Source organism: Onychostoma macrolepis, chromosome 16 (genome assembly GCF_012432095.1).
Source record: "Onychostoma macrolepis isolate SWU-2019 chromosome 16, ASM1243209v1, whole genome shotgun sequence".
Taxonomy (NCBI): domain Eukaryota; kingdom Metazoa; phylum Chordata; class Actinopteri; order Cypriniformes; family Cyprinidae; genus Onychostoma; species Onychostoma macrolepis.
This window is the reverse complement of record NC_081170.1, coordinates 6,666,838-6,681,326: the sequence shown is the minus strand read 5'-3', so window position 1 is coordinate 6,681,326 and position 14,489 is coordinate 6,666,838. Positions and strand designations below refer to the sequence as shown.

General features: G+C 36.9%; 1 protein-coding gene across 19 annotated transcripts in view; it reads right to left on the bottom strand.

Annotated features, from left to right (window-relative positions):
* rims2a (regulating synaptic membrane exocytosis 2a) overlaps positions 1–14,489 on the bottom strand; it is a 175,052-nt gene that overhangs the window by 160,234 nt on the left and 329 nt on the right. For all 19 annotated transcript variants that reach the window (XM_058746410.1, XM_058746408.1, XM_058746411.1 and 16 more), the window contains exon 2: positions 14,038–14,198. In XM_058746410.1, the coding sequence (XP_058602393.1) occupies positions 14,038–14,183 (146 nt within the window). In that variant the 5' untranslated portion in view covers positions 14,184–14,198. The remainder of the gene's footprint in view (positions 1–14,037; positions 14,199–14,489) is intronic.

Here is a 14,489-nt window from a genome sequence, read left to right as displayed (position 1 = left end):
ACATTTCTGATAATTTATTCTGTGTTTTTGACTTCTATTTCAGATTAACAACAGCACAACAAAACAAAACAAACATTTCAGACAGACTTATACTGATAGTTTAAAGTCTGGCTATGTGAAACTAAGCCCTGCACACTGAATAAACCCATATAGACAAGTGGAGTTCTGCTGATTACATTAGAGATTTTCACTATAGGCTGTGGGTTGTACAAGAACAATAGCGTCCCTTTGATTCACAATTCATTCAATGCTCCTATCAATCAAGCAGATGAGATCCACTCAAAAAGAAGAATCACTGGAGCAAAACAAACTAACCACAGGAATGAGCCAACAGACCAGAAACCATGGAAACAATGCACCAACACAACTTTAAATGGACAGACCGGTATGATCCAGCCTGTACGAGCACATGAGAAACAGCACTGTGTGAAGACAGCACTCCCTCGCCACCTGACATCTCGAATACTCCAATAAGCATCAATACACCACGATTCCCCAGTGAGACCGACCGCACTACCTAATGGCTCGCACAGTAAATGGTTCTTCTTTTCGCTGGCTGATCTGGTTGATCCTACAGTCTCAGAGGTTTGTAGTGACTCGAATAAGAGAGACTATTAAGACTAAAATCAAGAAACAACACAGAAATGCACCAGCTAATTAAATCAATACTGGATCCCACCAAAATACACAACTGTTTTGGGTCAGAAAGATTTTGTAATGATTTTAAAAGAAGTCTCCTGTGCTCACCAAGGCTGCTTTTATTTAATAGAGAAATACAGTAAAAACAGTTATATTTCAAAACATTTTTACAATTTAAAATACATGATTTCAATTTTAATAAATTTTAAAATGGAATTTATTTAACAGATTATTCAGCATCATTACTCCAGTCTTTAGTGTCACATGATCCTTCAGAAATAACTCTGATATGCTGATTTAATGCTTAGGAAACATTTATTATTATTATTATCCATGTTAACTGTTGTGTTATGTACTATTTTTGTGGTAACCATAACACAGGTGCATCTCAATAAATTAGAATGTCGTGGAAAAGCTCATTTATTTCAGTAATTCAACTCAAATTGTGAAACTCGTGTATTAAATAAATTCAATGCACACAGACTGAAGTAGTTTTTGTAATCTCAGCAAATTAGAATATGGTGACATGCCAATCAGCTAATCAACTCAAAACACCTGCAAAGGTTTCCTGAGCCTTCAAACTGGTCTCTCAGTTTGGTTCACTAGGCTACACAATCACGGGGAAGACTGCTGATCTGACAGTTGTCCAGAAGACAATCACTGACACTCTTCACAAGGAGGGTAAGCCACAAACATTCATTGCCAAAGAAGCTGGCTGTTCATAGAGTGCTGTATCCAAGCATGTTAACAGAACGTTGAGTGGAAGGAAAAAGTGTGGAAGAAAAAGATACACAACCAACCGAGAGAACCGCAGCCTTATGAGGATTGTCAAGCAAAATCGATTCAAGAATTTGGGTGAACTTCACAAGGAATGGACTGAGGCTGGGGTCAAGGCATCAAGAGCCACCACACACAGACGTGTCGAGGAATTTGGCTACAGTTGTTGTATTCCTCTTGTTAAGCCACTCCTGAACCACAGACAACGTCAGAGGCGTCTTACCTGGGCTGAGGAGAAGAAGAACTGGACTGTTGCCCAGTGGTTCAAAGTCCTCTTTTCAGATGAGAGCAAGTTTTGTATTTCATTTGGAAACCAAGGCCCTAGAGTCTGGAGGAAGGGTGGAGAAGCTCATAGCCCAAGTTGCTTGAAGTCCAGTGTTAAGTTTCCACAGTCTGTGATGATTTGGGGTGCAATGTCATCTGCTGGTGTTGGTCCATTGTGTTTTTTAAAAACCAAAGTAACTGCACCCGTTTACCAAGAAATTTTGGAGCACTTCATGCTTCCTTCTGCTGACCAGCTTTTTAAAGATGCTGATTTCATTTTCCAGCAGGATTTGGCACCTGCCCACACTGCCAAAAGCACCAAAATTTGGTTAAATGACCATGGTGTTAGTGTGCTTGACTGGCCAGCAAACTCACCAGACCTGAACCCCATAGAGAATCCATGGGGTATTGTCAAGAGCAAAATGAGAAACAAGAGACCAAAAAATTCAGATGAGCTGAAGGCCACTGTCAAAGAAACCTGGGCTTCCATACCACCTCAGCAGTGCCACAAACTGATCACCTCCATGCCACGCCGAATTGAGGCAGTAATTAAAGCAAAAGGAGCCCCTACCAAGTATTGAGTACATATACAGTAAATGAACATACTTTCCAGAAGGCCAACAATTCACTAAAAATGTTATTTTTATTGGTCTTATGAAGTATTCTAATTTGTTGAGTTAAATGTGAGCCAAAATCATCACAATTAAAAGAACCAAGGACTTAAACTACTTCAGTCTGTGTGCATTTAATTTATTTAATACACGAGTTTCACAATTTGAGTTGAATTACTGAAATAAATGAACTTTTCCACGACATTCTAATTTATTGAGATGCACCTGTAAATTTTTTCAGGATTCTTTGAATATAAAGTTTAAAAGAACAGCATTCATTTGAATCAGACATCATCCCTCTCCTTTTGTGTTAAAGGGTAAAAAAAAAAAAGACTGCTACAGTTTTGGAACAACATGAGGGTGAGTAAACGACAGAAATTTTGAGTGAACTATTCCTTTAAATACTTCCCAGATGGAGCAGAGAGATTAGATTGGGAAAATGGGCCAGACACAACAAACCTGCTGCTTCACAAACAAACTAAAAAAAAATCCTTCATGTTTAATATAAGCTTTTGAACATTGACAGACTTTATTATTTCTCTTTTACTCATCTGTGCGAACATTCAAACAGACTCAACTACTGAATTGGTGTGTGTCAGTTAGTTTATACACAGATCAACCATCGCAGACAGGACAGATACTAAACTTCGACAGCATGACCACTGTATAAAAGCTTGCATGTGGTTCACAGCACTGATATTCCATGCTTCCTTTCGTTTTTTACCACAGACAAGCACATTTTCAAACTATTATTTTATAGAGATGTTAATCCAATGCATGAGCAGCGCAGGAGCATGCAATAAGAGTGAGAAAACTAAAAGCATGTTAAATCTGAGTGCTACGTAGAGCTGGAGATATGCGTATGATTATGTATATGATCTGATTAGATATTGCATAAACACTGACAGGGGGTTTCCCAAGCAAACACAAACAGCATTCATTACATAACATTTTCAGCTCCTGAGGTCCACAACCGCCGATGGGAATTACGCATCAGATAAAGGTGCAGTTTATTATGCTCTTAGGGGGATGAAAGAGAGGAAGACGGAATTGGAAAGGGAGCTAAACAACATTTATAAACAGTTACACTATTGTTAAAAAATGATTTTTTAAATGTATTTTATTCAGCAAATTTCCATTTTAAATAAATGATAACTTTATATTAGACTTTAGAGCAGTTATTTTACATTTTAAAATAATTTTCCAGAATCCTGCTGTTTTTTTTGTCAAACAAATGCATTTTAAAAAAATCATACCGACCCCAAACTTTTGAACGGTAGTGCAATTCATTGTTTTCTTACTATCGACACTTACGTCGTGCAACTCAGTGCAAGTCAGTTCCCACTGAAAACGCTTACTCACTCCATGCCAGTGGACACTTAAGACAGCATCATAAGGACCCAAACCGACTCTAAAAAAGCAAACCATGATGTTCAAAGTATCAACCAAGTGTGTTTGGTATCTCTTCATTAAACAGTCATTCCATGGCATCATGGGAGGTGAATGTTGCCCAGTGCAACGTGATCTGACTGTCAGTTCTTCTACTACCCTACCAGAGCAAAGAGAGCGACTTCAGTCCAAAGCTATTTATAGTCGCCCACGAATAACGTGAGGCTCTTCAGGATTTGCATGCAATCAGCTTCAGATGAACTGGTGCCACGTTGCACTCTCACATTTCTGCGCTCATTTTGACTGGCCAGCACACACAAGACTCACATCCCTCCATTGCTTCACTATCCTTCTCCTTCTCCTTCTCATATACTGAAATGATGCAGAAAAACCCAAAAAACACTTAACGTCCACATAAAATCATTTTACTTCAGTAATCTGACTTATTTCCAAGTGAAGCAGGATTTTCAAGAATATTTGATTTAATATTCCAGACATTGACTGCATCATGAAAAGTGGGCGTTATTATGCTAAGGAACATGTTATATTTCAGAGATGGAGAAAATTATAAAATTTCGCCAAAGGATTATGAAGATTGAGAATAATGGCCACCGATGAACTGATCACAACCGCACTAGAAACACATTAAGAAAGAAATAAAGGTAAATTTTTAATAGCATGTGGGGATTTTCTTAAATCTATAAAAATGTAATCACATATGTGACCCTGGACCACAAAACCAGTCTTAAGTCGCTGGGGTATATTTGTAGCAATATCCAAAAATACATTGCATGGGTCAAAATTACAGATTTTTCTTTTATGCCAAAAATCATTAGGATATTAAGTATAGATCATGTTCCATGAATATATTTTGTAAATTTCCTACCATATGTATATCAAAAGATAATTTTTGATTAGTACTATGCATTTCTAAGAACTTCATTTGGACAACTTTAAAGGCAATTTTCTCAATATTTAGATTTTTTTGCACCCTCAGATTCCAGATTTTCAAATAGTTGTATCTCGGCCAAATATTGTCCGATCCTAACAAACCATACATCAATGGAAAGCTTATTTATTCAGATACATCTCAATTTTGAAAAACTGACCCTTATGACTGGCTTTGTGGTCCAGGGTCACATATGTGGACTGAAAACTACCAACAATATTAGCTCAGGAAAACAATACAAAAAACTGACACTGCCAACACGTCAACAAAATTGACTGAATTTAAAGGAATAAATCAAATAAAGTAAAAAAAGAAAAAGAAAAAAGAAAAATTCACTCCTCCAAACCAATAATAATAATAATAACAATAATAACAACTTAAAAATAGAAGTTAAAATGGTGAGACATAAGCTTGTCAGAATTGACATACAAGTTGCAATTACCTTTAATTTTTTATTTTTTATTCTATGATTGAAACAAACACGCACACACACACACACACACACACACACACATACAGCGAAATGTAAACTTTGGGGCAAAAAAGTCTGAATTACAAAATGTAAATTTAGAATTGTGTATAAAAAAATAATAATAATTGTGAAATGTAAACTCGCAATTGCAAGATATGAATTCGCAATTCTGAGGGAAAAAGGGCTGAGCTGTGCAATATAATCTCGCAGTTATCATTTTTATATTTTTATTCTGTAGCAGATTCCATTGTAATCACTATGAGGTTTTACCCAAACACGTAAATGTAAAACAAACTGAGAAACATTAAGGCATATTGCATTTGTGGTGGAGTATTTCAAAACGCTGCAAACCGATCAGCGTGTTCTCTCGCGGTGTTTCTCAGTGCGCTGGGTCAGTCTTATGCAATAGCAGCAGCACTATACGGCAGCAGTGTTGGGTCTCAGTGCTGTGACGTACTGCTCTGTGTACTACACTCACGCTGGGCGCTTCTGCTGCACAGGAACTGGCTGAGTTCTGATTTACTCATACACTGCGTATCACAGCATGTTAGTTTGAGGTCATTTATTCGGTTTTAGTGATGAGTCAACAAATGTATCTTGGATCTAGAGCAAACATACGCACACAGCGAGCATCTACCTTATGTTCAAAACTAATTTCTAGAATTAATTGTAATTTTAGTTTATATTTAAGTAATTTTATGATGTGCTTTTGTCATTATTATTAGTTATAATAACAAAAAATTTGTAAAAACCCCATGATGACAAATTAAATGTGTGGACAGCAAGAGAGGAGGGGGTGGGGTTAGAGATAAACTGAGAGAAAGAAATGAGAGAATAGGTAATGCTAGGTGACAGAACATGAACGAGTCATGAATAGGAAGGCGAGTCGAAACGAGAGGAGGGCAGAGGTAATGCTCTGCTCAACCGTCATATGGCTCGTTCCAAATGCAAAGGCTTATTTAACTTAATTACGCAACCTTCTAAGACATGCAATCCCAGAATGCTTTGCAAGAAGCTTATTAAAAAAAATAAATCCAAAATGGAGGACTACACAAGAGAAATGTCAAATATAAATCCACATACAATTCATTCCATACTGACAAGAATTGAAAATATGGATGTAATTACGTACTACTTTATCGACTATTTTCGGACTGTTTTTCTGCATGATACATTACTGCAGGAGTTCCCAAACGCACTTAAAATCAATATTTCAATATAAAGTCAATATTTCAATAATTTAAAACATCTTCATGGTTCTCTGCTGACGGTTAATGATCTTATGACATGCAGGTAAACAAATAAAATATTTTATCTTTTTTAGTATGTGTTTTATTGTTTTTATTGTAATGTTTTAATTATATTATTATTATTAAAAATAATATTTAAAAAAATTCTAAAACTTCTTATCAAACATTAAGAAATATTACTGCTGTAAACTTAATATTGGGTAATTATAACAATTTTATTATACACTACAAGTTACAATGCTAATTTTGTCTTAAATTCCTAACTAATGCAAGGTCTTAAATTCTTCACTTTCAAATGTTCAAATCTTTGAGATTAAAACATTTAAAATTCTCAAGATTCTATTTTGGCAGAAAACTGGTGAAGTGCCATAAACTTCTTTCCACAAAAAAGTTCTGCACTTCACCCTGAAACATGGAAACTTATTTATATAGCAGTCTTTCATCTTATAATAGCACTAAGCTATATCACGATAGCTGTTTTATTTTTGTTTGCAGCCCTATTTATATATTTTAATTTTACATTTGGTTTTATTAATTATTAGCTTTTCTTTTTTTTTCTTTTTTTGAGATATTATATTTTTATTTCAACATTATGACAACATAAAACAGTACAAAAAGACAAGAAATGAAAAAGACAAAAAAAAAGGACAAAAATTAGTCAAGTACATCAGTTCCTCCAGTTCTATACACATTTTTTTATTATGTTATACATCTATTTCTAGGTCAGTGGGAATGAACAATATGATAATACAGACGGTAAAAGTCAAACGGAAGGGTTTAAGAAAGGGTTCCCAGGTGGCCTCAAAGCCAGCAATGTTACCAGAAAGGTTGTGTCTGAGTAATTATTAACTTTTCATCAGCTTACTAACCCCCCTGCAGTTCCTTCCTGAAACCTTGCACTACTGCATATGTAGAACGTTTCAAATCAGTCACACCTGAGGTTCCACTTTAGAATGCTGTCTTAAAAAGCAGATACCTACTGTAGGCAGATCACTAGGTTTTGGAAACACACGCTCCATCTTTGGTTAACCAACACCCAGAGCTTTTACAAACCAGTCCATTAACATCCCGTATGCCAGCTAGTGTGCTGGTGGAAGATGCTAATGAGCAGGATGGAGCAAGTTGGTGTGTGTTCTGCAGTGTGGATTGAGCCTCGCTGCGGCCCGTCCCCCCGGAGGCCACCAAGATGTGTGTGGGGGGAGGGGGGTCTCACAGGGGCTCTTTAGATGTTAGCGGGGATGCAATTCAGGTCACAATGTTCCTCACCTCCTCAGTGTCATCTACAGATGGATTTGAGGAGGGATTCCTGTGATTACTGATGGAAAAGATTTGAGCGTATGAGCAAATTACAGTCTGAGTCTCAGACAGCACACCCACAGTCCCATCACTAACCGGCTGACGCATAAAACTAGCAGCAAACTGGCGGCTTGACTTCCGGGAGTCGGAGGTCCAGGGTTTGCTTGGAAACATGTTTATGCAATGTTAATACAATGTGCAACTTTGTCATTAGATTTGCCAAAGTTTGCCAGGTTAGTGGCATCAAATCTTTATAAGATACTCAGATATTTGTTTAGCAAATAAGCTAGATTTCCATGAGCAGAACTGTATTCTGGACATAAATATGAACTGCGCTTGATTACCATAAATGTGACCCTGGACCACAAAACCAGTCTTAATTGTCAATTTTTTTAAATTAAGATGTATACATCTTGAATAAATAAGCTTTCCATTGATGTATGGTTTGTTAGGATCGGATAATATTTGGTCGAGATACAACTATTTTAATATCTGGAATCTGAGGGTGCAAAAAAATCAAAATATTGAGAAAATCGCCTTTAAAGTTGTCCAAATGAAGTTCTTAGAAATGCATATTACTAATCAAAAATGAAGTTTTGATATATTTACAGTAAGAAATTTACTAAATATCTTCATGGAACACGATCTTTACTTAATATTCTAATGATTTTTGGCATAAAAGAAAAATCGATTATTTTGACCCATGCAATGTAGTTTTGGCTATTGCTACAAATATATCCCAGCGACTTAAGACTTTTTGTTTTGTGGTCCAGGGTCACAAATGTTGTTGACACATTCTCTTCCTGTCTAAATTGACAGTACTTAGCCAGAATAAGGCGCAACATGGATTTTAAGTCAAAAGTCTGGCTGGCTGGCTGACCAGTGAGACTAGTTGACAAATGATAAAACAAGCATAAAACAAACAATCAACAAGAATTAAATGAGGCCATATCTAGTAATGGTTTGGTCAAATTTGAATCCAAAAAGTAAGACTGATTACCACTTGATTAACTGCTAGTTAGTCAAACTAGTTCTTCAGAGACAGTCTTAACATGGTGACTATGTTCATGCAACTGGACCCTGAAGCAGAAAAGTTAAATGAAAATGTCCTCAAAAGGGCAGTATAATCTTACTATTGTCATATATTGCCATTTATTTATTTATTTACAATTTTATGTTTTTTCTTAATCCTTGAATGAGCATGAAATAAATTAAATAATTATAAAGAAAATACTTATAAAATAGGAAATAAAATAAATTAAACAAAATGCGTAAAGTATGAAAATAAAAAAATAAGTATGAAAATAATAGAAATATTTTATTTATTTACTTTTTCTAAATCATTTTTACCAGTTTTTAAAAAAAAATGCATACTCAATTTAACTAATTTTGCACATCTAAACATGAAATACAATATAAAATTAATATTTTTTCCTCATACTGTAAGTACATATATAATACAGATTAGAAGCACACACTTTGAATACCAACTTGAGTGCACTCACTTTCACTGGGTGCTACAGGTCTCATTCTCATCCATAGGCCTCAGTGATCCCAGAGGGAGAAGGGCAACCCCCCCAGATAATAACACAGCAAATCGGCAACAACTGCTCTCCTCAATGCAATCTCTCTCATTCTTTCTGTCTTTTTCATACGCTATAAACACCTCCCCTGGCACACTCTCACTTTCAGCTACTAAAACTCTCCCTCACTCTCTCTCCCTTGCTGGATTTGTTTCAATTTCTTTGTGGCTCTTCCAGTGAGATGACAGGAAGTTGGCAAACACTTCTACAGAGGGCTTCTTCATCTCTTCATTCTCCCAGGATTCCCTGAGTTGGCTTACAGCCACCGTTGTGTGTGTGTTTGTGCATGTTTGTGTGTATGACTATTAAAGAAAAAACATTATTTTTTTTCTAGAGGAACATCCTGTGGCTTGGCTACCACGGACACACTTAGATTTATGGTGAAACAACCACAGCTAAAAATCTCATTAGTGACCAGTCGGCTAGTTATCCTGCTTGTTCTCCATCACCACCTTGACTAGACAAAATCTGAGCCTGAGCACCACGTGCTAATGAGCAGTCATATGATGCATAAAATCATGTTGTAACTCCAAAAAAAGCATTTATAGAAACTAAGCTGCAAAAACTGCTCATTCTGAACGTCCTCAACATCAGAAAGATGCACTGATTAACACAATTATGATTACCCACATTTACACATCAACAACACCAAATACTCATCATGGCAAAGAAATACAAAGGATGTTTGACAGTTACTATCATTCCTAAACACTAGAACAACTAATGAAAAGAGTAAAATGTGGTAAAGTGGTAAAATGTGGTAATCCTGTGTTGTCTTTGTCTGTGTGTAGCACCTTCTGCTCTGCAGATCCTTCTGAAAAGGGGCTAAAGTTTATTTTTAATAAGGTTTATGATTATTTTAGCCTTATTTCAACACAGACTGTGGCATGAATCCATCACAATGTGATACATCTTTACAAAGAGAATATTTCACGCAAAAATGAGTTTGTTTCTTCATCTGAACAGATTTGGGGAAATTCAGCATTATATTACTTGCTCACCAATGGATCCTATGAAGTGAATGGGTGCCGTCAGAATGACAGTCCAAACAGCTCATGAAAATATCACAATAATCCACGAGTAATCAACACATCTCCAGTCCATCAATTATAGTCTTGTGATGTGAAAATTTGCATGTTTGCAATAAACAAATACAACATTAAGACATTTTAACTTTAAATCATCACTTCTGACCAAAATATCAGTCCATAAACCCTAATAACGCTTTCTCTATTGAAAAAGTCCTTTTCCTGTCATTCTCTCACATCAAAATCCACCAACATATTAGTTTAGAGTGCTTTTGGACTGTTTTTACAGCCCTTGATTTGTGCATATTTCTCTCCCAATTCAGGAAAAAATAAAAATAAATAAACTTTCACTGGAGGAAGAATTATTATGGTTTAAGGATTTAAAAGTGGGGTATGTATTTTCTCAAAAACGCTTTAGAAAACTGAGTCGGGTCGAGTACCAAAACAAACTTGTAGCCAATCAGCAATAAGGGGCGTGTCTACTCATGATGCAGAGGAGAGATCGCTCAGTGCACATGACGGACTTTAGCCGAGCGACGACAGAAAGATAGAGATGGCGGACAAAAAACAAGAGGAAAACGTCTGCGGAACAAAAGAGGGCTTGTCTACACTGGACGCGACAGTTATCATGTCGCGCCGCAACAGCTAAAGTCTGTCTACACTGGACGCGACAAAGCAACCGCTGAAAATCATTTGAAATTTGTGTCAAAACGTCATAAATAGAACGTGGCAGCAGTTTACTGTCGGGGATTTGTCGTGCCGCTCGCGTCCGGTGTAGACACGGTCTTACGATAAGGCAAGAAGTAGGACCCGTGTAAATATCGGATCGGCTTTCCAGAGCTGGAGAGAACTCAAGGAGCGGGAAGGTCTGCGATTGGACGCCAAGGTTGTTTTGTTTCTTCTCGATAGGCGAGTAAAATTGGTTTTGCTTTGTTTCACAGAACTAATCGTTGCCTGGGATACACACGTCTGTGTGGGGCGGAGCTATCAAATAGGGGCGAAACCCTTTTGGGGTAGGGGCGTGTTTGTTTTGGTGATTTGAAATATCAACATTGGCTACCAGAAATCACTTACCCCACCTTTAAGTTTTGTTTAGAAGCAACAGTTTAAAGTTAAAAATGATGGACTGGAGTTGTGTGGATTACTGTGATGTTTTTATCAGTTGTTTGGACATTCTGACGGCACCCATTCGCTGCAGAGGATCCACTAGTGAGCAAGTGATGCAAGTTATCATTCTTGGAGTGAATGGGCCTTTTTTATGGAAGAGATGCTGTAAAGTGCAAACTGTAAACCCAACATTTTAAATACAGTACAAAAAGTGTTTTTACATAGAAGTCTTAAAGGCACAGTAACAAAAAATTACTGTTTAGTTCAAAGGAAGTTAGACAATCATTACAAAGGTCATCTGTCGCGAAATCAGTCTATTGAACTGAAAACAGATAGGAAAAACTAAACTATGACTGTTTTTGACACATAAAACCTGGACTAACCTGAGCAACTTTAGAAGAAAGAATAAATAATGCAAATTATGATATGACCCCTTTAAATAACCCAAATGAAGGCATGGCCTTGTGGACCAGCGATGAGAATGTGATCAGGCCGTGAGTCACATGACACGGGCAGTAGCTCTGCACATTCGCTGTTCAGTATAAGTAACAGTCAGAGGCCAACAAGTCGCCGTGTTGTTGTGTAACTCTACACCGGCCGTTTGCACACTACTCTAGAAAAGATCAGAGGCCTCGTGACAGCGTCCTCACTGATGCTAACCAACCATCACCCTCCCTTACATGACATCAGCACTCGAGTGGCTAACATTATCTCTCTCGCTCTCTCGAAACTATGAATGGTGGATGTGTGTGTTTAAGAGGGAGGGATCAAGTGACTCACCTAACACACACACACCAGCAGTGAGGTGGCAGTCAGCTTTACGTCTGTGACTCATGTTTACTTCACTTATTGCACGGAATCGGCTTTATTTCCATGCTGCAGTGTTAATATTTACCTAATGATAGAAGCACGTCTACACACCCTCGCAAAAAATCCATGAGCTAAAGATGCTGTACTGACGCTGCTCATAGAACTGCAAATACTTTCCTGTTTGAATCCTGGAGATTTTGTGCAGTAATTTGTTGCACAAAGTTACCAAATCAATAACTGGGGGAAATCAGAAAAGCCATAATTTACCTTAAAAGAGCTTTAAGAGTAAATGCAAATAGAAATAGCAAACATAAAGAAACATTTTCAACAATCTGGAATCACCAACTTAAAGCTAACCAACTATATATTTATTTATTATACATAAAAGGGCTGACGAAAAAAATTATACTACTAATAATAAACAATTCAGATCTTTAGATTAAAGAAACGAATGTCTGATATGCATATTGCACTACACTTTGATTTGTTTTACCATGTGTAAGCATCACTACTAATCAAAAACTCTTAAAATGTTTGACTCTCCTCTATTTTGTTTTCTAACTGATGTGAACTAAATTTAAATTTTGTAATTTATTTTCAAAGTAATTTTACAAGAATGTACTTTTTCAGTCTCTACTTTGAAATGGTAAATTATACAAATAATTACAAAGAAACGCATGTTTCAACACACTGAATTAAACATTACATTGTGGAATGAAAATCGTTTCTACACCATTTTTTTGTGTTTTTATTTGATATCTATCCATAATAAATAAATAAATTAATTAATTAAAAAAGCATCTTGCTTTGCCTAAAAAAAAAACAGACCTCTATCAACATGAACCCAGACATTTCTAAACATGAAACGAGTGACAAAAGTCTTTTTGGTTGTATATAGCAGGGGTTTTCAAACCTGGGTTCCTCAGGGGCCGCAAAAGGGTGCAAGGGAACATTTTGGCTAAAAACAGAGGTGATTGGTTGTAAATCATGGGATTAATTGTGATTATTTTACTCTTTTGCCATGCCTAGGTACAATATTCATTAGATTTACACATCTAACATTACTTTAACAGAAGGTAGGAAAAAGATACACTGTTAACTGGATACTTGACAAATAATAATTTGATCACCTCTTTTGGCTTTAATACAGTGACAATGTTGCAATGTTGTTTTTATAATGCTATTTTTCATGAACCGTTATACATGATTCAAATATACAGTTGTCTTTACATTATAAAGTGACAGAGTCCCCCACAAGGCGGTTATAATATCTAAAGGTCAATGTCATAAAAAGTTTGAAAGACCCTGCAATACTGAACTATTTCCTCTATTGTTGTAAATTAAGCAGTTCTCACAAAATCCAATCACTCAAGACCTATAATAGCATTTCACTTAAATTAATTTGCAATTATACTGAAAACAAAGGTAAATGCTCCACATTTCACAACTGAGAACAATCATTCAAGGGGTTTGTAAGTCAGCGGACAGCGCCGTGGTGCTGAAATCTCTGGCGCCGCAGCCTCAATGCTCAGGTCAAAACAACATTAGATATTCACATCGATTAAACTGGAATAGCGTGCTACTGTACTATGAGATGTCATTATGAAGTGTGCACTAGTAAAGGCAAAAATGGCGCATAATACGACCCCAAAGCCCAGAGAATGAAGCAGAGGCCCGATGTCCATATGACTAATAAATACAAATGTGATTCTCACCATTAGACATCACCACTAAACCTCCAACACTCGGGCTCTCAGTGTCAATTCAAACGAACCGGGGATCATTCACACCATTCCCTCTCCATCCCTCAGCCAATAACTCGAGATATACTTTCATACATTAAGGATCCATAAAGCTCTTACTTCAACATGGACTGCTCCTTCTCCTCCTCTTTCTTCTGCCTGTCCATGACACCGAGGATGATCTTCCTCTCCTCCTCGGTGAGGTGGCTCAGGTCCGGCATCTCTGGCAGGACAGGCCCGCTGCGGGGCCCGGCTGGAGCAGACATCTTTACACGCCGATGCTGAAGAAGATCAATAACCAGACTTAATCCATGATGAAAGCAAGGTCTATTTGATCAATCATCAGTGGGTTTTGGTTGCTCAGGAATCAAAGCATCATAACCCACAGCAGCATCTCTGATGCCCGTTACGATACTTTAAAACACTAAAGAAGGTTAAGTTATTATACTACTATTGAAATGGTAACAGTGTAAGCTCTTAGACTATATAAGGTGGCTTTTACAGCATTAGATCAATCATTCTCTGAGGGATAGAACAGAAGAATGGATACAGCTGGTCCTTTTGAAGGCAAT